At 52.8% G+C, this 26,913-nt stretch overlaps 1 protein-coding gene across 1 annotated transcript in view; it reads right to left on the bottom strand.

The window, feature by feature from the left end:
- LOC135917623 (uncharacterized) overlaps positions 1 to 26,661 on the bottom strand; it is a 64,283-nt gene extending 37,622 nt beyond the window's left edge. Inside the window, exon 1 of the mRNA XM_065451176.1 lies at positions 26,423 to 26,661. Coding sequence (XP_065307248.1) covers positions 26,423 to 26,468 — 46 coding nt within the window. The 5' untranslated portion in view covers positions 26,469 to 26,661. The remainder of the gene's footprint in view (positions 1 to 26,422) is intronic.
- Positions 26,662 to 26,913: the final 252 nt, after the last annotated feature.

The following is a 26,913-nucleotide window of genomic DNA, read 5'->3' as shown; positions in this document are numbered from 1 at the left end:
TACTATATCAGTGCAGTAGCTTCTGTGCAATTAAAAAAAGGGCTTGAATTAAAAAAGTGCAATAATAATATGCTATGTGCCTGATCATATGCATTGTGCTATTAATTTCGTCTGAGTAACAATAATGGTTAGCTACTGTATCCAGTCTTGTGCAATAAAATATGCCACAGCAATGATTGCGTGCCTCGCAGAACGAATTGAATATATCTTTCTCAGTCAAAACATCATAGCAGGCTGAAAACAATAAAACCATTTTTTTGTGGTGGAGAAGTGTATAAATTGTGAAAATAACCTGTTCATATATTTCTTATACTATGCAAATGAGCTGCTCCCATACATTCGAATAAGCGCTTCAATAGTACAACTTGGCAAAGGGCTACGAAAGACCCCTATTAAAACACTCTAATTCTCAAGCTTGTATTATCTGACGGTATGTCACTTCATTAATGTAAAGAAAGACAAACTTGACATGTGGAAACCAGTTACAATAGAACATGGCCCTTACACTGTGAAAATGTTTTGTAGCAATACACTCAATGTAAAGGCCTCCGTATGCGATGTTAATGCATCAAAACAGCCCAGAATAATAGAGGTGATCCATGGGCTAGATTTAACAGAATCAAGAATCGGGGGGAGACAAGCTACGAATTACATAAATTTTAGCTGTTCTAGATTTTTTTGTGAGTGCTATAGTTGTTCCAATTCTTTTTTTTCTGATTTTCTCAGAACCCACTTTTTCACGTTCTTTTCATGCACCAACAAGCATAATTATATTGACACGGATGCTTTATCTTTATCTGCTTACCGTATTTCACCGGCTAAAAGATCTTAAGCGTTATCGCTCGGTGCAGGATGCGCCTGAACGTATAGGAAGTTTCGCGAATGTTATCGATGGTTGTCTGTTGTCGACAAACCCTGTTAATCTAATTGCATACGCGAAACGAATTGTATAGTTGTTTCTGGAAGGCGCGCGGACACCAGCGAATAGGATGTAACTTTCGACGACTGATGTATGCAAACCGACGCGCTTGACCCGCCGACGAGATTTTCGACGATATGCCGACATTGCTCGCCGCTATCGTTGCGATTGAGTCTGCACTATTTATTTACCGTCACTACTACGTGACAATATTTCCAACACAGATTTTTTCAGTGATACTTTGCACGCCTGATTCTTACATAGTTGGCTGTGCGATGAGCTACCAAAAAATGAAATGGTACAGCAGTTTTTGGTGATATGGCATCGTCGTGCAGGTGTTTGCAAAGCGATCTTGCAGACAGACGACTCGCGAGCGCTGATGTTGATACCTTGTGCACTATTTTTACTTCAAAAATAAAAACAAACTGTTACGGCAGGCGTATATTCATTATTCAAACGTGTTTTTTATATCTAAAAGTGCATACACATCACTAACTTACTGTTTCAAGCTTAGTTTACAGCAGACAGTTTTAGGCCGGGCGTTGACGGATGAAGACAAAATAGTCCAGCAAGAGTGCGCCGCAGCCGTGGAGCGAACTTCGGTGCGCGTCGGAGCTTCGCTCCAGTGGTTGCGTGCCCTCTTCCTCCGACCAACGCGAAGCGTTCGCTTGTCGGCGCGCGCCGAAGCTTGCCGACGCGTGCCAGTGGTTGGGGCATTAGACTCTTGCGGTCCTTCATGCGTGTGTATTTAATTTTTATGCGAAGCATATTAACGCAGGTTTCGGGCCTTCGCGCGACGCCCGGCGGTGGCCACCATTGACCCTGAAGTGGGGTCACGTGACATGACGTCACGTGATGACGTCACACAGGCTGCAGATGGGGCCTCATATCGCGCCGTCGGTCGCCTCCCGGCGGTGGCCACCATTGACCTTCAAGTGACCTTCAAGTAGGTCACGTGACATGACGTCACGTGATGACGTCACACCGTCTGCAGATGGGGCCTCATATCGCGCCGTCGGTCGCCTCCCGGCGGTGGCCACCATTGACCCTGAAGTGAGATCACATGATGTGACGTCACGTGATGACGTCACACCGGCTTCAGATGGGGCCTCATATCGCGCCGTCAGACGTCGCCCGGCGGAGGCCTCCACGCTTCGGTTCGCGCCGTCACGCGCGACGCGGCGGCGGCGCCACCATCGCTGCATCACGTGATATGTGACGTCACGCCAGGGATGAAGCGGCGCGCGCCCGCCGTCGCGTCAGTCTCTGTGCCCGCAACCGCGCCAGCGTCTTTGCGCCGGGCATGTATGCGGTCAAGATGCCTCCAAACGCTAAGGATACGCTAAGGTTAAGCCTCCAATCTTTTTTTTCTTTCCCCCATCTCCCACCCTTTTCATGTGCGTGCACTCATCATCAGCCTGGCTACGCCCATTGCAGGATAAGGCCTCTCTCATACTTCTCCAACTACGTCGGTCATGTGCTAATTGTGGCCATGTTGGCCCTGCAAACTTCTTAATCTCATCCACCTACCTAACTTTATGCCGCCCCCTGCTACGCTTCCCTTCTCTTGGAATCCAGTCCGTAACCATTAATAGCCATCGGTTATCTTCCCTCCTCGACCATTACATGTCCTGCCCATTTCTTTTTAAAGATCTTTCTGTCTCTCCTTGCCCCTTCCTCAGTGCTGGGTAGCAAACTGGATATCTATCTTCTGGTTAACCTCCCTGCCTTTCTCATCACTTTTGTCTCTCTCTCTGCGTTCAACGGATCTAGCGGCTGGTCCTTTATGGTTCAAAAAACATACGCACTTGACATAACACGCCTCGCCCTTATGCACTTCGACGGAGCCAAATCATTGCATTTGCTGTTAACATTACCTACCTTTTAACGCCTCCGTTCTTCTTCTGTGTAGGTCATTAAATGTCACATGGATTTCTGAATAATACTATTGGCCACGTTAATATAAAAATTAAAAGGTGTACATACTTATGCTCCCTTCATGTCTTTTAGGTGAACATCTGGGTAGCCAAAGGAAATATGCCTGAAATTATGCTGTTTGACCATTGTTGAGGGCGAAAAGTTTATGTTGAGTGAAGCGTTTATCAACGAAAATGCGTAACTTGGTAACGTGGGATTCGCACATATATTACCACATCTAGTGACGGCGTAGAACCATAGTGGCACAACTACAAGTCACGAAACTAACTGTTTATGGGGCGAACTTGCGCCCACAAAAGCAAGTAACACTCAAAGCACAACCAAGCGGCAAGCACATTCCTCAAAATCTAATTTGCGGGCCAAGCGCGTCGGCTATTTGTACGTGGATCATCCAAGATTCCAGCGTAATCGCTGGTGCTTGGGGGCCTCCCAGAATGTATAACACTATTCACGTCACGCATGCAATCTGATTACACAAGGTTCAGCCGTCAACATAGACAACGCATATAATCCGATATGTTCCGATACATGCAAGCACGTTCGGTCACGAGAAAAAGGACAAAGAACGTACACGTGTGCATATATATCATGGCCATATAAAGCCAACGGACAAGAAAGAAAAGGATGCATAAAGGCAAGGAGGTTAACCAGAGGTAGTTCCGGTTGACTATACCCTGCACGGGGGAAGGAGTAAGGGGATAAAAAGAGGAAAAAAGTGGAAGCGGGAGACAGATAGAGGCAAAGAGAACCAAGATAGGCAACTAAGCCATGAAGACAATATATATATATATATATATATATATATATATATATATATATATATATATATAACGGAGAGTATCCGGTGGTCCGTTGAACAGACGTGTTGTACGCAAATGTTACAAATGGGAGAATCGCATCCCAGTTACGATGATCAGGTTGAATATACATGGATAGCATGTCACACAGCGTGCGATGAAATCGCTCTGTTAGGCCGTTTGGTTTGAGGGTGGTAGCTAGACGTTGTCTTGTGCACGGTGTTGGACGCTTGCAGAACTTGATTAAGAGTGCTTGAAAGAAATGCCATGCCTCGGTCGCTCAAAAGAACGTGAGGCGCCCCATGACGTAAGTAGACAGCCTGCAAGAAGAAGGCCGCTACTTCTGAGGCAGCTCCTGAGCGTATTCAGGCTGTTTCAGCGTACCGGGTCATATGGTCAACAGCAGTGACGATCCATCGGTTGCCGTCTGGAGTAGGTGGTAGTGGCCCGAAAAGGTCAATGCCGACGACAGAGAAGGGTTGTGCTGGACAAGGAAGTGGTTGTAGGGTCCCTACCGGAGCAGTAGTAGGTCGCTTACGGTGTTGGCAAAGCGTGCACAAGGCAACATATCTAGCTATGCTCGTAGAAAGGCCTGGCCAATAGAATCGGCTGCGTATGCGCTCGTGTGTTTTGTTGTAACCCAGGTGGCCTGACGTCGGGTCATCGTGTGAGGCCTGCAGAACTGCAGCGTGAAGAGAGCGCGGTAGAACGGGTACCCATCGATGGCCTTCTGGGTGAAAAATGTACCGGCAGAGCACGTCGTCTTCAAACTTGAACAGTTTGAGTTCTTTCCGTAGCCTGGCATTGGGTGGAGATGAAACACCGCTAAGGCGATTGATGATACTATGGCAATAGGAATCGGCGCGCTGGTGAGTGGAAAGCACTGAAAGGCGGTTTGGTGAAGTCAAGGAAGAAATCGGTGTAAGAGACGAAGCGTCCTCCGTGCGGCCAATTTGACAAGCTGATGTGATGTGCTCTGATGATGGTGGTAATGGGCATCGTGAAAGAGCATCGGCATCTTGGTGCTTCCGTGCGGACTTATATATGAGATTGAAATCATATGCTTGCAATCGGAGTATCCAGCGGCCAAGGCGCCAGGACAAGTTTTTGATCGTCGACAACCAACATAGGGCATGGTGGTCGGTCACAACCGTGAAATGTCGACCGTGGAGGTATGGACGAAATTTCTGAATGGACCAGACAACAGCCAAACACTCTTGTTCGGTTATCGAGTACGTCTTTTCCGCGGAAGTGAGAGTGCGGCTTGCATATGCAACAACCTTTTCGCAAAATTCGCGGTCGCGCTGCAGCAGTACGGCACCAATTCCGTGACCGCTGGCGTCAGTATGCACTAATGTGGGCGCCTTGTCATCAAAATGACAAAGAACAGGGGGGGGGGGTATGTTAGTGCGCGCTTGAGTTCTTGGAACGCGGCTTCACACTGATCGTTCCAATCGAAGGAACTGGAACTAGCAAGGAGCTTGTGGAGGGGCGAGGCAATGCTGGCAAAGTTCCGGATAAAACGTTGAAAGTATGAGGCGAGTCCAATGAAGCTGCGCAGTTCTTTTGCACGAAGTGGACGTGGAAAGTTGAGCACCGCGGAAATTTTTATCCGGATCGGGCTGGATGCCGTCTCTGCTAACGAGATGACCCAGGACTTCAATCGTTGTGCTAGCGAAACGGCACTTCCTCGTGTTTAGTTGAAGTCCGGCATTAGAAAGGCATGTGAGCACTTCATCTAAGCGTTGCAGATGGTCAGTGAAAGTCGAGGAAAACTTAAATAATATATATAAATATATATATATATATATATATATATATATATATAACATAAATGCTTACAATATATAAAAATACATCATCATCGTCATCATCATCAGCAGCCTAGTTACGCCCACTGCAGGGCAAAGGCCTCTCCCATACTTCTCCAACTACCCCGGTCATGTACTAATTGTGGCCATGTTGTGGCCAGCTACAAGGAGATGTACACAGTCAGTCATAATTAGTGACATTTTTAAGCACTATATATTTTCTGAAATATATATATTTATATATTCTCATAATGTGCACATATGCAGTATTTTAACTTTAGGCTTATATTGTGGCATATATTTAGTTTTAAGCAACAACTTGATTTGGGGGAGCTGGATTGACGTGTAAAGCGTTTAAACGGCGTACTGACTTACTACCTTACACTATTTATCACCTTTTATGTATGTCAACTAATATCAGATATTAAATCGCAATGGGCCGCTCACACGCTGCTCAGGAAGTCTATCAAGTACGTTGCTTGCACAGCGTGCCAGAGGGCATGCTTGTGCCATAACAAATAAAGGGCCGTTGTATTTCAATCAGTCAGGGGTTATTATTAGTTTTTGTGTATTCTTTACGTATCGCACGCAGTCCTTGATCAATAGAAAAGCTAATGCTGAAAATGAGGGCTCCCTGATTCGGGTTCCATGACAAACAGCCGAAGTAGCAGGCTTGTTTCAACATCCACTCGTATTCCTTAGTTCCCGTTCAAATTCAGAGCCAACCGGTAAACGCAATCACACACTCCAGCAATTTTAAAAGCCTTAAAGGTGCTTGTTTGTCCCGTATTTAGCACCCGTACCCTTAACGCTATAAAAATGTCGTGCAAATCACAGCGAGCTCGCGCTACACGTGTGATGAGAACGGCCGTAGTTGAAAACTGCGTAATAATTCTGACCTTCTGGTGCGGACAAATGCAAAACATGTGAATCCAGAGCCACTCTGGAGCATATATCATGGGAATGCCGAGGGATAAATAGCAATAAAGAAAACGCGGCCTCTAGCAGCAGCCTTCGCACGCGCTGGGAAGCCGCGCTGCTCAGCCCCGCCCTCGAGGATCAACTATGGGCCGTCCTGCGGGCCGAGGATGCCGCCAGGACCCACGAACTCCTGGCCGTCACCTAGGCGGGGCCTCTGGCCTTCCCCACCAACTCGCAGGGCACACAATAAAGTTCTTTCCTCCTCCTCCTCTGGTGCGCATTCAAACATCTGACGCGACAAAGCTTATTATCAAGGCTTTTTTCACGCCGTGTTTATGTCGCTTGTAGCAGCTATCATCATGGTTACCAAAAATAGGAAAACTACATCAAAGGTTTGATCTGATCCCTTAAGAGGGAGAGAGCCATAAGTAGGAGAGAGCCTTAAGAGCCATATGAGGCAAACCAAGCGCCCTTCGGTTTCGGACCCTTCGTGTCGGCGCAGCACGTTTTCCTACTACTAAAGTACGAGGTACTGCACCCAAGCGGAGGGTCGGACGATAAATTTGTATTGGCACCAGATATCAAAAAGGCCTTCGACACCATCTCGCACCAGACTATTTTGGAGGATCTGGAAGTTGTGAACGGGAGAGCGCGCATTTACAACTACGTTCGTTCGTTCCTCAGCGTCAGCTGTCCCGACAGAGGCACCCCTCAGTAATCTATACTCTTTCCATTTATATCGAATGTAGGGATGAGAAAGCTAGCCCTGGAGCTAGATAAACACTCGAATCTCGACTGTGCGATATAAGCCGATGACATGACGATCTGGGCTCACCGTGCAGAGGTCCTATGGGAACAAGCAAGAAACTCTTCAAAAGGACACAGATGCACTCGTGGAATAAGCGATGGCGGCGAACATGGTGTGCGCACCCGAGAAATCAGAATTCATTGGGGTGCATGCGCAATACCTCCAAAAAAGGAAAAAGAAGAAGGACTGGGTGCCAACCAATCTCTCTCTCTCTCTCTCGACAGGGCGCCGATTCTTTGAGAAATGAAGACGCTCATAATATTGGGGGTGTGGATACAGCAGAACGCTGGAACCATTCCACACCCTCCAAAAACTAAAGGGCCGGGTCACAGGAAACGTGGCCAGAATGATACGAAGAGTGGCAAGAAGCAGAGACGGCCTCAGCGAGGCAGAGACCGTCAGCCTGGTCCACTCATTCGTAATTAGCCGCATCACATATGCTGTTCCGTACCAGGCTTCGACGAACGAAGAGATAATGTAGCTAAGCACAATAATAAGAAAAGCCTTCAAAGCCGCCCGTGGCCTTCCCGAACGCGCAAGGATAGAAAGATTGGAGAGGTTAGGTCTGCACAGTACTTATGACAAGTGCGCAGAGAGACGTTACATCGTCAGAAAGAACGACTTTGTTATTCAACATGTGCCAGAGGCGTATTTGCGAAGTTAGGCCTTACCCTGAGACCCCAGTACTGCCGAGAGGAAACGGCACAGATAGACTGGCAACGTTCGATCACACACTGCGGTGGTCCGAGTTTCCAAGAACCTGCATCTCGAGTACCATCCCGGACGATGCAGAGCCAGGGCGAAAGCTCTTCACAAGTGCTTCGGTATGAGACCGGGAGTACACAGATGCTGTCGAACAGACTCCGACAGCTTCACCGTAGTCTCTACGTGTCAGAACAACATAACGGCATTCTCAAAGCCCTCCTCGGAATGCGTGGTAAGCGATGCAGCCATCGCCATTCCGGATGCCGAGCACCAGACCTATTTGGCTGTCGTATTATCCGACTCACAAGCGGCTTGCCGCCTATCGTCAAATGGGACGGCACCCCAATAAATAATCAAAATTTTAGGCAATCAAATAGAAGGGCACCGTGGTATCATATCAAATGGCCCAGCGATGACCTTCCACCGAATCCTCGTAACATCCTCTCAAAGCGTACAGGAGTGGAGACGTTTTGGACACCCTCATTAGAATTTCAACCACCGACAGGAGAGGGATTGGCATCATGTTCAGACGGATATACATATCCCAACCTGCACCACCTACGTAGAGCACCAGGAGGTTCACTGATGAGTGCCTGTGGTGTACAGACACGCACGCATAAAAAACACACCATATGGGAGCGCCCTGAGAGGCCTACGTGCATAGGCAGCCCCACAATATGTAAACATCGATCCACTAAGAGGTATAGACAGTGGGAGGCATGACTTGCGGACGAAGGCCGGAATAGCCAATTGGCTGTTCTGGACTAAGCACAACAAGCTTCTCGTGCCAGTGGGGACCTGCAATAGGGGCCCCAGTCAACGCCCCTTCTTTTATTTATTAGGGTGAAAGCCTTTCCAGCCTCATGGTGAAGTTTGTGCCAGCAGTCCTGACCGCCGGAGTGACCGTCGATGCGTCACCACGCCATATGAAAACAGATTAACGACAGATTAAAGAATGAAAAATGATTGCTAGGGACAGTTAGTGAATGATAACGTTATAATAGAGATTGGTAGAGGTTAATAACGACTAGTAATGACTCATAATGACTACTAATTGCTGTAATGACTACTAACCATTCCGAAATGACCAATATGTCTAACAACGGCTTGTAATAACCACAGTTGATTAGAAATGACTACAAATTCCTAGCAATGTGTAGTAATGACTAAAACGACTACTATTGACTAGCATTGACTACTAATAACTACGAAATGACCAATATGTCTAACGACGGCTTGTAATGACCACAGCTGATTAAAAATGACTAAAATGCTTACTAGTGACCAGTAATGACTTATAATGACTGAAATGACTTGTAATTACTACTAATGACCACGAACTGACCAATATGTCTAACGACGAATTGTAACGACTATAATTGATTAGAAATGACTAAAATGGTTAGTAATGACCAGTAATGATTGAAATGACTTGTAATGACTAATGATAACTAAGATATGTCCAACACGTCTAACGACGGCTTGTAATGACGACAATTGATTACAAATAACTAAATATGCTTAGTAATGAGCAGTAACGACTAATAATGACTGAAATAACTTGCAATGCCTACTAATGAGTATGACTTGACCAACATGTCTAACGACGGCCTGTAATGACCACAATTGATTACAAATGACTAAGATGCTTAGTAGCGAGCAGTAATAACTAAAAGAAAGTATAGAAAGAGAAGAGGCAAATAGAAAGAGGCGAATGATAAGAGGAGGAAGAGTAGGCTTTCGCCGTTCGCCTCTCAAGAGAGATCATAAGAGACCCCGTCATTTTTTGCAGCAAAGTTTTAGAGCGCCCCACTTAGGCGCCTCTTCCTGCGTCGAGCGTCGGCGTTCCCGGCGTAGCCGAGGGAATGAGCGCAGCGGATGAAAGAGCGAACGAGGAGCGCAGCGGGGGATGGAAAGAAGCGGCGAGAGCGAGGAAAGCGCGAGGAGCAAAGCGGAGAAGGAGAGAGAGAGAGAGAAGGAGATTCTTGATGGGAAGGAAAAGTTGGGGTAAAGTGCAGCGCAGTAACTGTCTCTCAGCAGAGGACACCTCAACCGCGCTGCACAAGGGGAAGGGAATGAAAGTAGGGGGAGAGAAAGAGCACCAGAAACGGCACGCCGCGGAAATGTGAGGGAGCTAAAGGCGGTCGGCGAGGCCGACAGCCTCGGCGAATGTCAGGAGTGCACGTAGAAGTGTCCTGTGTCGTGAAGGGCAGCCCGAGGGGTGCAGGAGTTCAGTCACGGTGTCGCACGGCAGGCCGTGCCCACGGTAGACACGGGCAAGGGACGCGCGCGCGAGCGAAAAGTTGGCACAGCAGGTGCTGGAGTGTCTCGATCGCGCCGCAGTCGCCGCAAAGGGGAGAGGGGGCTCCACGCAGTCGATGCCGCCGCTCGGCGGGCCACACAGAACCGGTCCGAAGGGCGAGGAGGAAGGCGCGCTCGCGCCTAGTGAATCCGGTCTGCGGGAGATGACGCGGTGGGCGCCCCTGCGCTAAAGCCCCTCAATTTTCCAAAAGTAGCGCCATTCTTAGATCTTTCCGCCACCCCGCTCACCCAGGCGCTTCCTCCTCCACTCCTCCTGTCGCCCCAGCCTCCTCCGCTCCCCCATTGGCCAATCTGTGTCACGTGAAAGCGGGCCCCGCGCTTTTGTATATTTTTTTCTTTCCGGCGCAGAGCAGGCGCCGCGCTTTTGTATATCTTTTCTTTCCAGCGCGCTGCGACCCCCAATCTTGGGCCTGCGACCCCCATTTTTGGGCCTCCGCGACGAAGTACGGCAGGCGGTTTGAAGGAGCGCGGTAGTTTTATACAATGTGTTAGGGCCGAGTGCTTAATTGCGATGCCGTGCTGCTGCGCCTACGGTTGCCACAACAGACCCAGTGACGGCAAAAAACTTTTTGTTTTACCATCCGCCGGGCGCAACGCAAAACGAAGAAAAGTGTGGATTCACAAGATCGGGCGGGCTGACTTCGAGCAAGTGGCAAAGAACGCGCGGCTTTGTTAAGTGACACGGCTCCTCCAACCTCTTCTTTTGACGCCCGTGTCAAAACGGGCCCGTGTCCAGTGCATTGGGGGTGCGTTAAAGAACCCCAGCTGCAAAAAAAATTAATCCAGAGCCCCCATTATGGCGTGCCTTATGAGATCGTGGTGTTGGGATGTAAAACCCAAGAATCAACTTTTCTTCTGTCTTGTGTGCCTTGACTGTTCCAGTTAACGCAACACTGCTTCCTTGTGAAAACTTACAACGCAAAAGAATACAGACGCACGTAGTATACAGAGATAAAATTAGCACTTCAACAAAAGTGTTGCTGGTGCCAATGAGGGAGGGGGATAATTATTTTCTGAACCTCTTTCCAGTTGTCCCATCAAGTTCCTTCTTTCTTTTCTATCAAATTCTAACCATTTGCACTGTAATAAATAAATAACGATTTCATATGCTGGTAAGTTGTTAAAATTATCTATACCGCCTATGTGTGAAAACGTTGCTCATGGCCACCACAACCTGTGCATGAGCTACGTACATCTGTAAAAGGCGCGGAACAGAAACGGCCCTGCTGCCAGGCATTGCTGACCGCAGACAGTCGGAATCTCTCACGCGCCGGCCGAACAAAAGCATCCTGCAGGTACGTAAATTAACCTACGAAACCACGTGCACATACTTTCGCGCTGTCAAAACCTGAAACTCTGGTAATTACTCGCGTGTCTGAGCACACCGCGTGCTTGTGTCGTGTTTCAGCAACACGAACTTTCAACGTGCGCGCGCTTTACGCCTTAAATACGCCTTGAATAATGGTGCTTTTCTCTATTTCTTCCGCAAATCCGACACGACATTCTTAAGGCCAGTTACCGACTGACAAAGCAAGATCTAGATTGAAAAAACTGCTCCGCAGGACTCGAACGAACTTTTCCGCGGATTTCCTCCCGTAGCGTGTTAGCCGTCGTCTGCTACGGCAGGCCCACTGCCGGCGGCGCCACCGTCGAGGCCGCGCCGAGCGGAGGAGGAGAGAAGTGAATGGCGCTACTTTGGGAGATTGAGGGGCTTTACCCGGCGCAACTCGGTCGTCGGGATGGCGGAGCGCGAGCTCCCGTCTGAAGTGAAGTCGCGCTGTGTCCAGCGAGCTCACCCGGTCTGTCAGCGCGGTCGACGAGTCGTGTGCGCGCCTGGCCAGCCGGTCCGCCATCTCGTTGCCCGCGACTCCGACGTGCGAGGGGATCCACTGCAGGCGTAGGTGGCATCGCCCCTGCAGTGCGTGCAGACGGACGGCAACGCGCTGTGCAAGGGGCGGCGCGCGCTCGTCGAGTAGCAGCTGCTGCAGCGCGGACCTCGAGTCGCAGAGAATCGCCGCGCTGGTGATGTGCGGCGACTCCTCGAGGATGTCCGCAGCGAGGTGAAGTCCCGCTAGCTCCGCCGTGGTAGAGGAAGCCCGGTAGTAGAGCCGGCACTGCTTCGTGATGCCAAGTGCGGGAGCAACACAGGCGGCAGCCGCCGAGCCGTCGCTGAGGACGGAGCCATCGGCATACAAGTGCGTCATTCCTCCCAGGTCGTCCTCGATCCTGGCAGTAGCCTCCTGCTGTACAGCGCAGAGAGGCGTGCGATGTTTGGAGCGAACGCCCGGGAGGTCGAGACACACGTGAAGTGGCGTGCGCTGGTGTGGCGGTGGCCAGGTCGGCGGTACGGGCGGAGGGTCGACCACCAGGCTGTCGAACAGTTCGCACACTGTTCCCACTCGTGACTGGGGCAGGCAGCGGATGAGGGACAGGATGGGTCCTGCGTCCGGGGCACAGGAGAGGCGCTCGAGGTGACCGAGGGCACGCAGGTCAGCCGTCAAAGAGACGGGCCACGCGCCAGTTTCCGCGAGCGTCTCCGCAACCCGCGATGAGCGAGGGAGGCCGTGGCACATGCGAAGCACTCGGCGGTGGTCGCTGTCGATGAGCTTCCACAGCCGGGCACTGACACGACACAGTGGTAGCGCGTACAACACTTTCGGCAGTGCCACCGCAGAGTAGAGCGCCGCCGCGAACGAGGCAGGGCAGCCGTCGCCACGGGCGAGAAGGCCGCGCACCGCACTCTCCACTCGGCGCATCTCAGCGCGCAGCCGGCGCACAGCAGCGAACCACGTGAGGCGGTTGTCTATAGTGAGCCCCAGGTACCGCACTGTCAGGCGCCAGGGCAGGGGCACTCCATCGACGAGCACGCAGCCGGTGCGGCGGCGAACACCGCAGGGGCGGATCAGAATAGCCTCGGATTTCGTCGACGACAGCCGCAAGCCGATGGCGCGCAGGAAGTTCGCGACGCCGTCCAGCGCCTCCTGAAGCCGGTAGCGCATCTCCCGCGTCGCAGAGGTCGGCCCGTGCACTAGAAGCGCGATGTCGTCTGCGTAGAGCACGGCACGCACAGGGAAGCGGCCCGTTTTGGGGATGCACTCGATGATGGGCGCGAGGGCAAGGTTGAACAAAAACGGGCTCAACACGCTTCCCTGAGGCACACCGCAGCCCACAGGACGGGGCGAGCCGACCGTGCCCCCGACTCGGACAGCTGATGTTCTCCCGGCGAGGAAGGCCTCGATGTAAGCAAGGAGCCTGCCCTCCACACCGAGCGCCCGCACGGCCGAGAGGATGGTGGCGTGAGGGAGGCAGTCGAATGCGCTCCGGACATCGAGGAGCAGCAAGAAGGCAGTCTCCCTGTCGAGCCTGGCCTGCTCGAGGGTGCCGACGACGATAGCGATGCAATCCGCCGTGGAGCGGCGAGCGCGGAAGCCGCACTGCTCGGGAGGTAGAGCACCGCGGGCATCCGCAATCCACTGGAGCCGGGACAGAGCCATCGCCTCCATCGTCTTGCCCGGGATAGACGTGAGGGAGATCGGCCGGTATGAGGCAGGGCTGTGAGGTGGCTTGCCGCGTTTCAGCACGGGGACAATTACAGCATGTCGCCACGAATCCGGGAGGGAGCCGCTGTGCAGGACGTCGTTGTAAGCGTCGAGCAGGAGGCGGCGCTGCGGCTCGTCCAGGTTTCGCAGCATCTGCAGCGTGATCCCGTCCGCCCCAGGAGCACTGCGGCGGCGCCGGCCGCGCGACAGGGCCCGCCGCAGCTCGTGATGAGTGAAGTCACTCTCGCACAGGCTTGTGATTGCCGGTGCGTGGTTTGTCTGAGCTTCGCCCCGCACGAACACCGCAGCGTACAGCGCCTGTAACACAGCCGGGGGCGCGCTGGAAGCAGGAGGGGTGGCAGCAAAAGCGTTCGCCAGAAGCTCTGCGAGCTCCAGCTCGCTGATCCCGCGCGCTATGGCGATGGCTAGCACCGGGAACCGCGGTGCCTTCGGGTTCAGGAGGGCCCGGAGGACTCGCCATCCACGGCGCTCGTTGCACGGCTGGGCGAGCGACGAGCAGAGGCCGGCCCAAGATCGGCGGCGCAGCTGACGGGCGTGTCGTCTGCACACAGCGTCCAGGCGGTTGTACAAAGTCCAGTCCGCCTCGGCTCCGGTTCGCATCGCTCTCCGCTGAGCGCGGCGGCGAGCGGCGCGCACATTGAGGAGCTTGATGTCCGGGCAAGGGGAACCGGCAGGTACGGCAACACGCGTCGAAGCCCGATTCGCGCAGTCTGCGATGTGCGCGAAGAAATCGTCGCCGCGCGGGGTTTGGGCACAGAAATCGCGGAACATGGGCCAGCGCACGACCGTGTACACACGCGTGGCGCCGCGATTCGGCCGCACGGGGGAGAGGGAGATGGGGAAGTGGTCGGATCCCGCGGTGTCCGGGGCACGCTGCCACTCGTATGAGCAGCGCTCCGAAACAAGCGCGAGATCGATCACTGTGGCGGTCCCGCTGCGTCGGGCGAAGGTGGGCTGGCCGCTGTTGATGACGGCAAGGCCCGCCGCACCGGCCGCGCCCATCAAGTTCTTCCCCCGGATGGTGGTCTTTGCAGAGCCCCAGCACCCATGATGCGCGTTGAAATCGCCGCACACCACACAGTCACGCGCGAGCGAAGCGGCGAGGCGCGACAGGAACGTCATGTCGCACTGCAGAGCGGGTCGCACGTAGACACTCGCGACCGACGTATCGGTGCCGCGCACACGGACGGTAACGGCCACGCACTCGACCACTGCACAGCACAGATGTTCCGTGGCGATGAGGGCGTGCGGGAGAGAGGCACGCACATACACCGCTGCGCGAGGGGAGCCAGGCGGGTGCGCAGCGTCGGTGCAGGGCGCAGCATCGCAGTCGTCGCGTCGGCACTCTGTGGGGCTGCTGTAACCGATGTAGCCGGGCAGCGAGACCTCCTCTGCACGCGCATACGTTTCCTGGAAGGCAAGGACGTCGTAGTCGTGCAGAGGCAGCTGCTCGGCCAACTCGGCGTGCCTTCGCCGCAGGGAGTTGCAGTTCCACTGCAGGATGCGCGGCCGACATTCAGCAGTGGGACTGGCCATGATGGTTCGGTGGCTGTTGTAAGGCCACTGCCTGCAGGCAGATGGGTCGTAGCGGGTGGTCAGCTGGCAGCATAGCGCCGACTGCTTGCATGGTAACCAGCAGGTTTGCTACCAGCTGATCCACAGTAGCCTGGCCGGGGAGGGCAGCATTGTCCCGTGTCTCCTGACGGCGGGAGGTTCGAGGGACTGGTGCCGGACGCTTGGGTGCGGGGCTGGGGCCTTTCAGCGCGCTCGCATATGACCGCGCCAAGGTTGAGGACTGCTGCTGCTGCTCCTCCCTGACTGCCGCCCTGACAGCACGCCTCGACAGTGCCGCGGTGGAAGAAGCCATGATGGTTGCCACCTGGCGTTCTTCTTGCCATTTGGGGCAGGCGGGGGTGTCGGCCCTGTGGGGGCCCCCGCAGTTCCTGCAGCGAACCGTCCGGCAGGGTTCGCCCTCCGCATGGCTTTTGCCGCAGGAGATGCAGTCGGACGGCCAACTGCAGGATTCCAGCACGTGCCCGAAGCGGCCGCACTGGCGACACTGCACCGGACGCGGCCTGGCCGGCCTCACCCTGAAGCCGAGCTTGAAGAGGCTCAGGTGTTCAGGGGGGACCGGCCCCGCGAACCGGACAGTGACGGTGCTCCCGTCCCGCGTCGCCGACAGTACTGGAACGCTCGACTCCATGGCTCCTAGCAGGTCAGCGTCCGCAGGTAATCCGTTCACCCCGTGCAGGTAGCCGGTGCTCTGGCCACGCACGGCCGGCAGTCGGGCAGTCACCGAGATGCCGTGCAGCTCGGTTATGGCCAGCAGCTCCTCCTGGCATTCCCGGGTGGTGGTGTCGGCGGCCACGATGTTGCGCCTGTGGTTGACGCGCACCGCAGCAACACCGGCCCGCGATGAGAAGGCCGCCGCGAGTGCGAGGCGCGGTGCTCCCCTGAATGCTCCGCCGGGCGCCGAGGGCCGGAAGAGGACCGTACCGATGACCGCAGGGTCCACCGGGAGTGTTGCAGTCTCCAGGGCCCTCGCACGCCGCCTGTCCCACCTCGACTGCACGAGGGTGAAGCCATCTGAGGTTGGCTCGCTGGCGGGTGGTGTCTGCCTCAGTACAGCCGCTGCAGGTACGCTGGGGGCGACAGGGCTGGCGGGCGGGCGCCGCGAGCCGCCCGAAGCGACGGGAGACGAAGACGAGGCAACGGCAGGAGCTTTGTTGTGCCTCCGGCGCTTCTTCCCCTTTCGCTTCGGCAGCGGGGCAGGCTGGCGTGGCGGGTCCTTCAGGAACCGCGCCGCGGGGTGCTCGGGGCCCTGCTTGGACGAGCCGGCGGGAGGTGCGTCTGCCAGCTCCATCGCGTCGGTAGCATTAACGCGTGCAGCCGAAGCGCTAGCAGACGCCGTTTCCGGAGGGGCTCCTGCTGGGGCGGCCGGAGAGGAGAGGGTGGCGGCTGCTTCTCGGGAGGGTGGCAAGATGGCGCCGCCCTGGCCTGCCTGCTCAACGTGGCCGCTGGCTTCAACGTGCTGCTCCGCGCTGGAGAGAGCATACGGCGGCTGCTTGCGACGCGCGGTGGCCTCGTCGTCGTCGCTCTCCGTTTCGCGAGCTCGTTTTCTGGAGCTCGTCAGGTCCATCTCCTCGTCGTCAGAAGGGAGCGGGACTGAAGCATGGGGCTCCTCGCTTGCTGAGAGACGCTCCGCGGGAGGCTTCGAGGCTACCTCGGGGGCTGACGGATACGTGGTGTCGACGGGGGCAGCCTCAGGCTGTGAGGGAACCACGGGTGGAGCAGTGGTGGAGGTGGCCCGTTGACGAAGCCATTCGCCCAGCATGCTTGAGGCCCTCACATGCAGATCCTCTCTGGCGCGTAGCTCGTCGAGGGACGCGGGGCCGAGAGTCAGCCGGCTCATGCTAGCATGGCGTCGGTGGCGCACGGGCGGCGGACGCTCGCTTGGCGAGCGAAACGCCATCATCATAGGCTGCGATGGCCTCTTCTCGCAAGCGGGAAGAAGGCCAAGTGCAGCGAAGGCACGTCACACGTGTAGCTCGATGGTCGCAGGAAGCGTCCGTAGTCGTGCTCGGAATAGGCGAGGAAGAGCGCGTGAGACGCTGTAGCGTCTGCTGCCGACGCAGGAGCTCCAAACCTCACGTCCGCACACGATGGTGGCTCCGAGTGGTCTATCCGGAGAAGGAGGGTGCAATGGAAGCATGAGGCGAAAAGGGGAGGAGGAACGCTTAGGGAAAGCGTGAGAAGAAAAGTGTAGTGCCGCGCAAAGCGCGCAGTGCGGCGACGACGGCTACGAGATGGCGCCATGGTCTGGGAAGTCTGTATGCGACGGCTGCTGTGAGTCGCGCCCACGCGTCACCCACGCGTTGCCTCCTCGCCATCTTCCGATTAGCGAGGCAGTCGCGCCACCTTTCGCTCCATTTGGAACGTGCCGCACGAGACAGATTGTCCGCGCCAGCCAATGTGTCGCGAAATGAAAATACGTATAGAGCTGCGCTCAAATTTTGCATTACGGAGTAAGGTAATCGTCGGTGAAATTTTTGCTCACTCGCTTACTCAGTGGCTTCCTCTTCTATAAACCAACTCGCTCAAGTACAAGGTATCTTGAGTTTAGAAAAATTTCTCTATAGAATTGATAGATGGAGTGAAGAAAACAAAAACTTATGGCGAAGTCGTACCTGCAATGTCTGTGCCACGGGTTTCAGAGACTCCCTTCTGGAGTAAAAATTATAGGAGATCTGAGGCAAATAATTTTTTTTACTGATTAAGCTATGTAGCTACGGTGGACGTCCGAATTCGCACGATAATCCCCAATGCCATTATTACCAACCTATTTTTCTGTGTGGAATTTTAAATCGCGATTTAGTGAACATGTAATAGAGTTAGAGCAGTCGGTAGTCAACCTTTTGCTCTATACTTTGTGTCTCGCATCAATTTTTTTAAATAGTACTGAAATTCTACATAGAAATGCGTTGCTGCTCCGGTTAATAGGCTTCTTTACTGTGAAAAACTGCAGTACACACAGGCACACGTACCCCCACCCCCCCGCACACACACACACACAAAGGAAAAAAAGAGGCTCCGAACTTCCAGTCTATGCGCTCCTGTCTGAAGACGGCTCCGCCACAGCTGAATAGGATTCTTTTTTCCGCTGCGTAGAAATGCGAGGCATAAAGCTCCTGGCAGGGAGGTCATTAAAGGGAGAAGCCGAGAGGCATTAGCCTCAGTCGTTCGAGGCGCCGTCCGTCCCTCGACCAATGGGGACAGTGCCGAGGGCGAGCTCTTCTTCCGAGCCCAATTGCCGCGCCTTGATTGCCGCGAACGCCGGAACCGTTACCGTTCCGCAGCCGTTGGGCCTCGGAGAAACGTATTTCCCGTTGCCGTATTCTTCCGCGCACACAGTTTTTAAAAGCGTTTCCTGTCAACCGTCACGGTAAATCACGTCAGTGCAATCATCGCTGGCTGCTTGACAGAGGCGCGGAGGCGCGACGTGCCCCTTGTTAAGCCGGAGTAGTTTCTGGGCATAAAGAAAAAGAGTAGTGATGTGAGAGAGAGAAAGGAATAAAGAAAGAAAGATATGGAGAGTGAGAGACGGAAACGTTGCATATATATCCCAAACACACAGCGCGAAACAAAGTCGCGAAACACATGTGGCACGCGCGAGATTTATAAAGCCTGGTCGTTCGTATCCATGGCCTCTTTCTTGAAGCTTGTTTTGCGGGGTTGCGTGCAAGAACAGTTCGATCTCGCTTGCTTTATCGAGCCTGTCGTGAATCGCAAAGTGAGCTGCGAGCCCATAGCCCTGAATAGAGCGGAGTTGCAGATATATGTAGACCCCCCCTCTCCCCCCCCTATAAAAAAAAGATTGTGCAGAAAACCATCGCCGAATGCTGTCAATATAAATGAATAGCCGAACGCTCGTATCAAGCTATTCGCTTTATTGAAGGAATGACGCATTTGTTTTGTTGCACCGAGTGTATTTAGATAGCGTTTGTTGTTTCATCGCGTAATTCTATACAGAGAAGAGTCGTCAACCACCACATCTGTGCGGGTAGCGTAGGTGGCTACACTAGTATATTCGTTATCTACGTGTTCTCCCCATGTGTGCGAGCACCGGCGTGAAAGGCGACTGCTCTTCCGCAGCCGAGCCCTCGACAGCAGCCGCCAAAAGGAGAGAGGGCGGTTGCAGACGAGGAGAACTGACCTTCCCTAGCGCTCCAACGCGCAGCACGTGTACATTCACACCACGAAAGCTATCCCGCGACAGAGTCTTCCGTCTCAAAACGGTGTGCTAGACGCCGATTCTATGAGTACCAAGGAGCCCAGGTGCTCCACCACATCTCCCACGACAATCTCAGCTTCAGGCGACGGCCTTGCGGCCACTGCACCTACACTGCACCGTTCGGAAGGCGCCGTTGCGTACATGCCACCGATTGCAAGGTCGAACAAAAGTGTGTCCTCTCGCTACTACCATAGGATTTGTCCTGATGGCCCACACACACACACAACTGCACGCGCCGGCTGCAGCTTATACACGCCATGAATGTCATTGTCCTGGCGACCTCCACAGTGCAACAAACCGCTGGTGCTACGTTAGCTCAACTATATATCACCACCGCACCCTCGTCAACTCCCACACCCCAAAGCCAGACCACCGGAATCAATCGAGCGCACCACTAGGCCTCTGCTCTTGTGAACTCGACAGTACTGGCTGATGCCTAGATTCTAAATTTTATGTACGGGAAACTGCACATAGTGTGCACAGATTCATAACGTCATTCTCTTTTACGCATAGGTTTCGCCGTTCCCATACACCATATTTGTCGACATTTTCGTCCACTGAATGAAATAAATAAATAAAACCGCAAATGTAACGCGATATCAACGGAAAGTGAAATGGTACCTTTATTCAACATATCAATTCGGACAAAAGTTCTCAGATTTACTTATCATCGTCGTCTGAGAAGGAGACAGAGCTTTCCTAGGGCGATATTTTCGGGGGATCACTTTGGAAGACAGTTTCACTTTCGCGAAACTTCGGCTTATTCGGCAACGAAAGCGTCCCATACAAGTGTTTCTGACGCTGTGCCAAGCTCGTTATCAGTGTCACAAGAGCGCTGTCACCCGTATACTTTGAGGAGTTCGGTGCCGAAACGAGCCAAGTCTCGCAAAAGCGAAACTATTTCCGAGAGTGATCGCCCGAGAATCAAGCCATCCGAGCCATCGAACTCGTTCGAGATTAAGCACTGCTTAGAAGACCGCGCAACCATTTCAATAGGGGGCAGCACAAGGTCACTACGAGGCCCTTGCGACAGGCTCCGATTTTGGAAATGTCCTCGCATTGGTGCCACCATCCGAGATTCGTCAAGTCATTGACGTCGAGCCGCCGTGTCACGGCTGATTTTCCAGCTTCTCTGCCATCAAGATTACTCGCTTCTCGAAGCGGCCATCATAACGAACGCTCTGCGTCGCCATAGCGCTGCGAATGAACGCAGTCGAAGCGCGAAAGCCCGCAGGGTAATGAGGCACCGTGAACGTAACACCCGTCAGGAGCACAGTGAAAATGGCGTCGATGCCAACAAAATAGAGATTTTGACTTCGGTCGGCTTGTCTGTGGACTGAGTCGAGACCCAAAAGTACAGGTTGCCAACGTAACGTGAAAAACCGCGGGATTTAGAAGAGTTTCAAAATCCTAAATTTTGCAGTTATTAGAACGTAACGCGAGGGTCGAGTTCAAGCAAAGAAAATCATTTCAAAAATAGCTCGCGTTACGACAGAGTGAATACGGTACGTATCTTTCTTCGTTTTCATTTTCGCACGAATTTAGCTCGCGGTAGAGACCACGCTTGGTTCCCTGTTGGACGGTGACCGCCTTCGTCGATTCCTCAGCCGTCGACCAACACGCCCGCGTTCGTAGTAAGACCGGCTCCCGCAATAAACGCGGCAGCTCGTCGTCCGATCTTGCAGGCCATGCTCACTCAGTTGCGACAAGTTACAATAGGCGGCGCCCGCAACTTAAAACCCCTGAATTAAAAACAATAGTAGCGTCATCCTTTGAAGAATGCCACCGTCCTCCTCCCCTGCGAGTTCCCTCGACGCTCGGCTTTCCCATTGGCCTAATGTCATCACGCGCTTTTTTCTTGCTTGTTTTTGCTTCCGCCGGCATCGCGCTGCTTAACATTGCGAGCGGCGCACGCATACGCCAAGTTTAGCGCTTCCATTGTGCTTTGGTAGCCTAGTTCCGTGTTCGCGATGCCTTGTTGCTGTTAAAGCCCCTTAAACTTCGTAAAGTAGTGACACTCTCCTCCTCCGCCTTCACTCCTCCTCGTTCCTCCCCTCTTTCACGCTCCCTCCTCGACTGTGGCGCCGCCTACACTGCTCGAGCGTAGCAACGGCGCCAACCCACGCTTCTCGTCACTCCGTAGAAGCCTCTCGAGCAAAAATGGCGCTGTTTCACGGTGCGAGAGCCCACGTGATGCTATTAGGCCAATAGCGACGCGGCGTCGGCCTCGGCCAGAGCGCGCGAGGAGGAGGCGGCATTCTTCAAAGCGTGGCACTACTTTACGAAGTTTAAGGGGCTTTAGTTGCTGTGCCTTCAGATGCACCACACGTGAAACTGACGGGAAGCGACTCTTCTGGGTTCTATTTGCGAAGCGAGACGCGGTGCGCAGAAAGGTCTGGCGTCAAAGAATCAGCCGGGCCGATTTCAACCCAACGCAATGGTCCCGGCCAGTGGCGTAGCAACAGGGGGGGGGGGGGCCGTGGGCCCCGGGCGCAAGGGGCCAGTGTGTGTGTGTGGGGGGGGGGGGGTGTCATATACGTCTGAAGACACCCGGAAATTGTCGATATACTCGCTTTCCTCCGACTATACCCGAGGGGGGGTGGTGACAGAAGACTTATGGGCCCCGGGTGCCAGACGACCTAGCTACGCCACTGGTCCCGGCTCTGTGAGGTTAGCGAGCGATTCTTCGCTCATCACTAATCTCATATGCTGCCACTTGTTGTATGCGGCTTCGTTAGTTTTTCGCTCTCCTAAGTGCCGCATGTTCGCGCTGCGTTTATTTAAACTTTCGTGGCCACTTTCGATCAAGTCGTCCTCAAACGTGCGTGTTTTTTGTCGACTGAGTCATACATTCCGTGGCGTTGTCTTTGCTTGGCCTCAATGTACGCGAATGACACCTTTTTGAGCGTATCCCGATATGTTACGAAGCGATGACGGTGCGGCACTGTACCTTGAAAGCGATCTGCGATGCTGACGAAGAGTGCCCACTGTTGCTATAGCTTCCTGCTCTCGACGGTTACTTAGCAGTAAAGAGAGATGGGCGGACCCCTCTCTTGAAAAGCGATCTGCGAAAGTGGTTAAGTGCGGCACTGCAGAGAGTATGCTCAGACACTGTGTTCTTGCCGCTTCATTGGCGCTGAAACGAGAAAGGCAGCACGAATAAGTAGAACCAACCGAGCCAACTAAGTGCAGCGACATTCAGAGGGCCTTTCTTGATGTTTCGGCAGCCAGTCATGATGTAACGTAAAAAATTTCTTATCAAAATACCGCTTTAAAAGCGCGAGCGACACGTAGCGACAGCGTTTGATTTGGATACCTGAAGCAAAGTTCTGACCTGCTACTCAGCATTGTGGAAGGGAGACGGGAGTGAAAGGAGAGAGCGGGAGGTCTCGATGATTAAGGTGAAGATAGTGGTGAGTGAACCTGAACAGCAAAGAGTCTTCAAAGTCTCAAATCTGGACGACTCTCGTGCAAGAATTTGATTAGAGCTTTTACAACATCGCGATGACTCAATCTGGCCAACGTCCCTATAGGACCTCTTCAGACAAAGGTTTATTGGTGCACTCGAACAAATATTACGCCCGTAATTGTGTTTGCACAGCATATCACGGACACATGCGCAAGACGTGTTCGATTGTCTCGGGTACCGCGAACTAGTCGAAGTCCGGACTGTGTGCAAGATCAATAAGGTGTCGGTATCGCTGAGTGAATGCCACGCCTAGACATAACCTGTGAAGCAAGCTGGCACAATTTATTTTGATCTTCGGTGGTAATTTCATTCGTATGTTTGGGCCCAGTCCGTGAAGGCGTCGATGACGGTGAGTCTGCAGCACCCTGTTTGCTCTAGTATTTTTGTACAATGGTATATGCACTAGAGCATCGGTGTGCGGTCGAGAAAACGGGATGGAGACTTGCGTGGCATCATTTTGGCCAACCTTTGCCTCTTCCTGAGACGAAGACGAAGTGACTGCGAGCCAGACGGAGCCATGTTTTGAGGCAACAACAACAACATATTTGCCTATCTCAGCTACTTTCGCCTGATTTCTATGCATATTTCGGGGGAGTCGTCAAGGGTTGTGGCACGGAGTCAAGTTAACGTCACCGCGCATCTGCTGGGGTTCGCGACTTCAGCGGTGGTTTCGTCTATGAGGCGGACCGGCCTCCAGAGTGACACCGACCGCGAGGATACCAGTGTCTACTCGCTCCGCAGTGAGGACTTCTCCGATGGCGACTGAATCCCAGCTCGTGAGGAGCCGCAAGGCGAAACGAAGAAACACCAGGTCCTAGCTGTCTTCAAGCGCGGCGACTGTAGGACCAACTCTGAATACTGCAGTCAGTACGATTCTATTTGCACCAGCAACCGACAACCTGAGGCAGCTCAACGGACAGTCTGTCTCGGTGCTCCTTGAAGCGGTGACGCCAAATCAAGTCACGGACGTCAGAGTCAGCACGCGAAAAAATGTATTGGCCGTTGACAGGAGACTTGTAAAGGAGGTTGCGCTGAGCAATTTGAGCAAACTTACGGAACTCGGCGGCATGAAGGTCCGCTCGTATATTCCTCTGGACAGTGACACCATTTCTGATGTCACCTACGACGTGGATGTCTCCATCTTCAGCGCCGACTTGCCTACTCCCATGAAACCAGCCCTTGATAGCTGCGCGATAACTCACGTGTCTCGACTCGGCGCATCCCGCTGTGTGAAGGTAATCTTGAAGGGCGAATCTCTTCCCTCACACGTCAAGGTGGGTCACTTAAGACAACCCTTGCAGCAATTTTTCCGTAGGCCACTCCTATACCGTAATTTCACGAAGCTGGGACACGTGAGCGACAGGCGCGCAAACACGAGAGTCTGCTCGTGCTTGTTAGTGCCACGCTGCAGACTGTTGTGTAGCCACGGTTCTCAAATGCCCCAGTTGCATTTGGGTCCCATGACGCTACCTCAACGGACTGTCCCAAAATGAAGAAGGAAATGGAGGACTTGAGTAATGTCACGTGCTTAGACCAGGACAAGTTTCGGCCAACAATGGCACTTACGAATCTGCGATGCATTACGTGTGGTACGGGTGTGCCGTAAATTTGTAATATGATATCGGTGCGTCGCTTTGCGTGTGAACGCAAGCGCCGCGCACCTCGCAGCGGTCAATTGCAGACTTAGTGGGCGCAAAAACTGAACTGGCAGACGCTGTACGTTGCAGTCTTGCACGAAGCTGTGGTCGGGAAACACCTGAAGTTCATATGCAGAAATCGTCGGCGTTTAGGTTCATTCTGACAGTTTCTGGTACCATATCAAGAAGTCCAACGAGGAATATATCATATTCTGAGGGACATAAATAAATAAATGAATAAATAAATAAATAAATAAATAATTTTTCTATTGTTTTAGTTTTGCACATATTTCACAAGAAAATGGGACGCATACTTTACCATAACATCTCAAGAAATGGCCAAAACCTGAAGGTCGCCTATGTCAAGTTTTTTTTTTCAATGAATTTCGATCATGACAAAGCCCCGTATTTCAGAATTAAGAAACCACAGAGCGAAAAGGCAAAGTCAGAGAGACAGTGCAAAGGATGCGCTGATTCGCTGAGAAAAAAAATGTCGCACTTAAATTCAAGCACGTGAGCTATTTGGCATCGAATTGTTGATGTAGGACCAAGATGATCAAAGCCAAACACCAACAAACGCGCAGATTAGCATATAATTGTGGCGATAAACGGAGATAGAAATTGCATTTAACATTGAGCTCCGATATTGTGACCTAATATAGAAGAAGTAAATTTTTCTAAGCAAAATATAGGGTATACCCAAGCTAACATTAACCAAGGCTGTTGGGAGAGGAAAAACAAACACATGGTGCAAGGTAGCATATTATAAAGACTTGCGGTGTTCGGTAGTCAGATCTCTGACGGCCGAACACCGTAATTTCGGCGTTCTATAAATGTTGCTTGCATGTTTTCCAGCGGGGTCCTAAGAGAACGAAATGTCACACAGTTCATCATTTCTCGAAAATGGGTCCACATGTCATGAGTCATTTGCGGGCAACATTTCCGGGTGCGTGGTTTAATTACACGCTGCTGGCATTATTAATGAAACTGCTCGAAAGAAACAGCTTCGCTGGAAATTTGGCTGCCATTCTGCAAGATCGCACAAGTCTGCCGCGTTTTTTTTTCATAGGTTCGACATGCAAATTTGGGCATTGAGAGGCACTAAATTAACTCTGTCAGTAATCTTCTTGCAGCACTATGTTTCATGTACATAAGCAAACTTTAACAGCGCATTGTGTGACAAGAAATCCTTTTCAGCAAAGATATTTTAGGAAAATAATGCGCACGATTATTAAATAGGAATGTTTTTTTTTTTACAGAAAGTCGGAAATGGTCGAGCGACCCACCTGTGACATTCGAGTGGATTGACTCACTTACAGCAATCTGTCATTTCCCTTTTATTTGCTTGTCGTCAATCGTTTCGCGCTGTCTTGGTCTTGTCTCTCTTCATCTCTCTCCCCTACCTTTCTCTCTCTTTATCTCTCCATACATAATCCCTCTGCCGGTGACCGCCCGTACAGTTTAGAGGGAGAGGGAGTGAGCTTGCGAAGAGGAAGAGGAGCTATTTTCTGCAACCCTTTAGGGAGCACGGCTCAGCATCTCAGCGTATAGCCATGGTTAACCTCTCTGCTTTTCTATGCATCCCTTCTCTCTCTTTCTCTTTCGCCCGCTTAATTTCTTAACTCGCTTTAATTTCTCTTACGACAGCACAGCGGGTTCTAATAAAGTGTACATCACCGTTAATGACACAACGGAGGCGATTCTCTCTCGGAGAGCGCGAGTCAGAGGGAACAATGCACATTACCTGCCAAGCAGCAAGCCAGTCGTAACGAAGCCTTCGCATCCAACATCCCGCGTAAAAGCACGCGCGCCAGGCGCGCACCCACGCTCACACAAGCGAGGATCAAGTAACTAGCGACAAAAGAAAGACGTTTCTACGGCGAAGTCCTGTGTCTGTGCTATTCAGACGCGACGTGCTTGTACCCAGAACATGCGCGGGCCGACTCGCCGCGTTTCACCCTCGGCTTCTCGCGACACGACTGTTGCCGCCGCGCTGAGACTCATTTTCGTGCTCGCGAGAGAGAGAGGGAGGGGGGCCCGATCGCAGCTACACGCACACGCGCGGTTACATTTAAGCGAACGAGCTCGAATTCGCGTTCGCAGCAAACGGCTACAGTTGTTGCCGGTGGGCCCTCTTCACTTTCCTCGGTTCGCTTGCCTCCTCGCCTCCAGAAGCTCCCCTTGCTCGTTCCCGCTTCCATCTTCCCTGCCGGCTGGGAGCAAGTGCTGTGTTTA

This window comes from Dermacentor albipictus, chromosome 10, assembly GCF_038994185.2.
Source record: "Dermacentor albipictus isolate Rhodes 1998 colony chromosome 10, USDA_Dalb.pri_finalv2, whole genome shotgun sequence".
In the NCBI taxonomy this organism is placed as follows: Eukaryota; Metazoa; Arthropoda; class Arachnida; order Ixodida; family Ixodidae; genus Dermacentor; species Dermacentor albipictus.
Note: the sequence above shows the minus strand (reverse complement) of the source record. Positions and strands in the feature narration are given on the sequence as shown.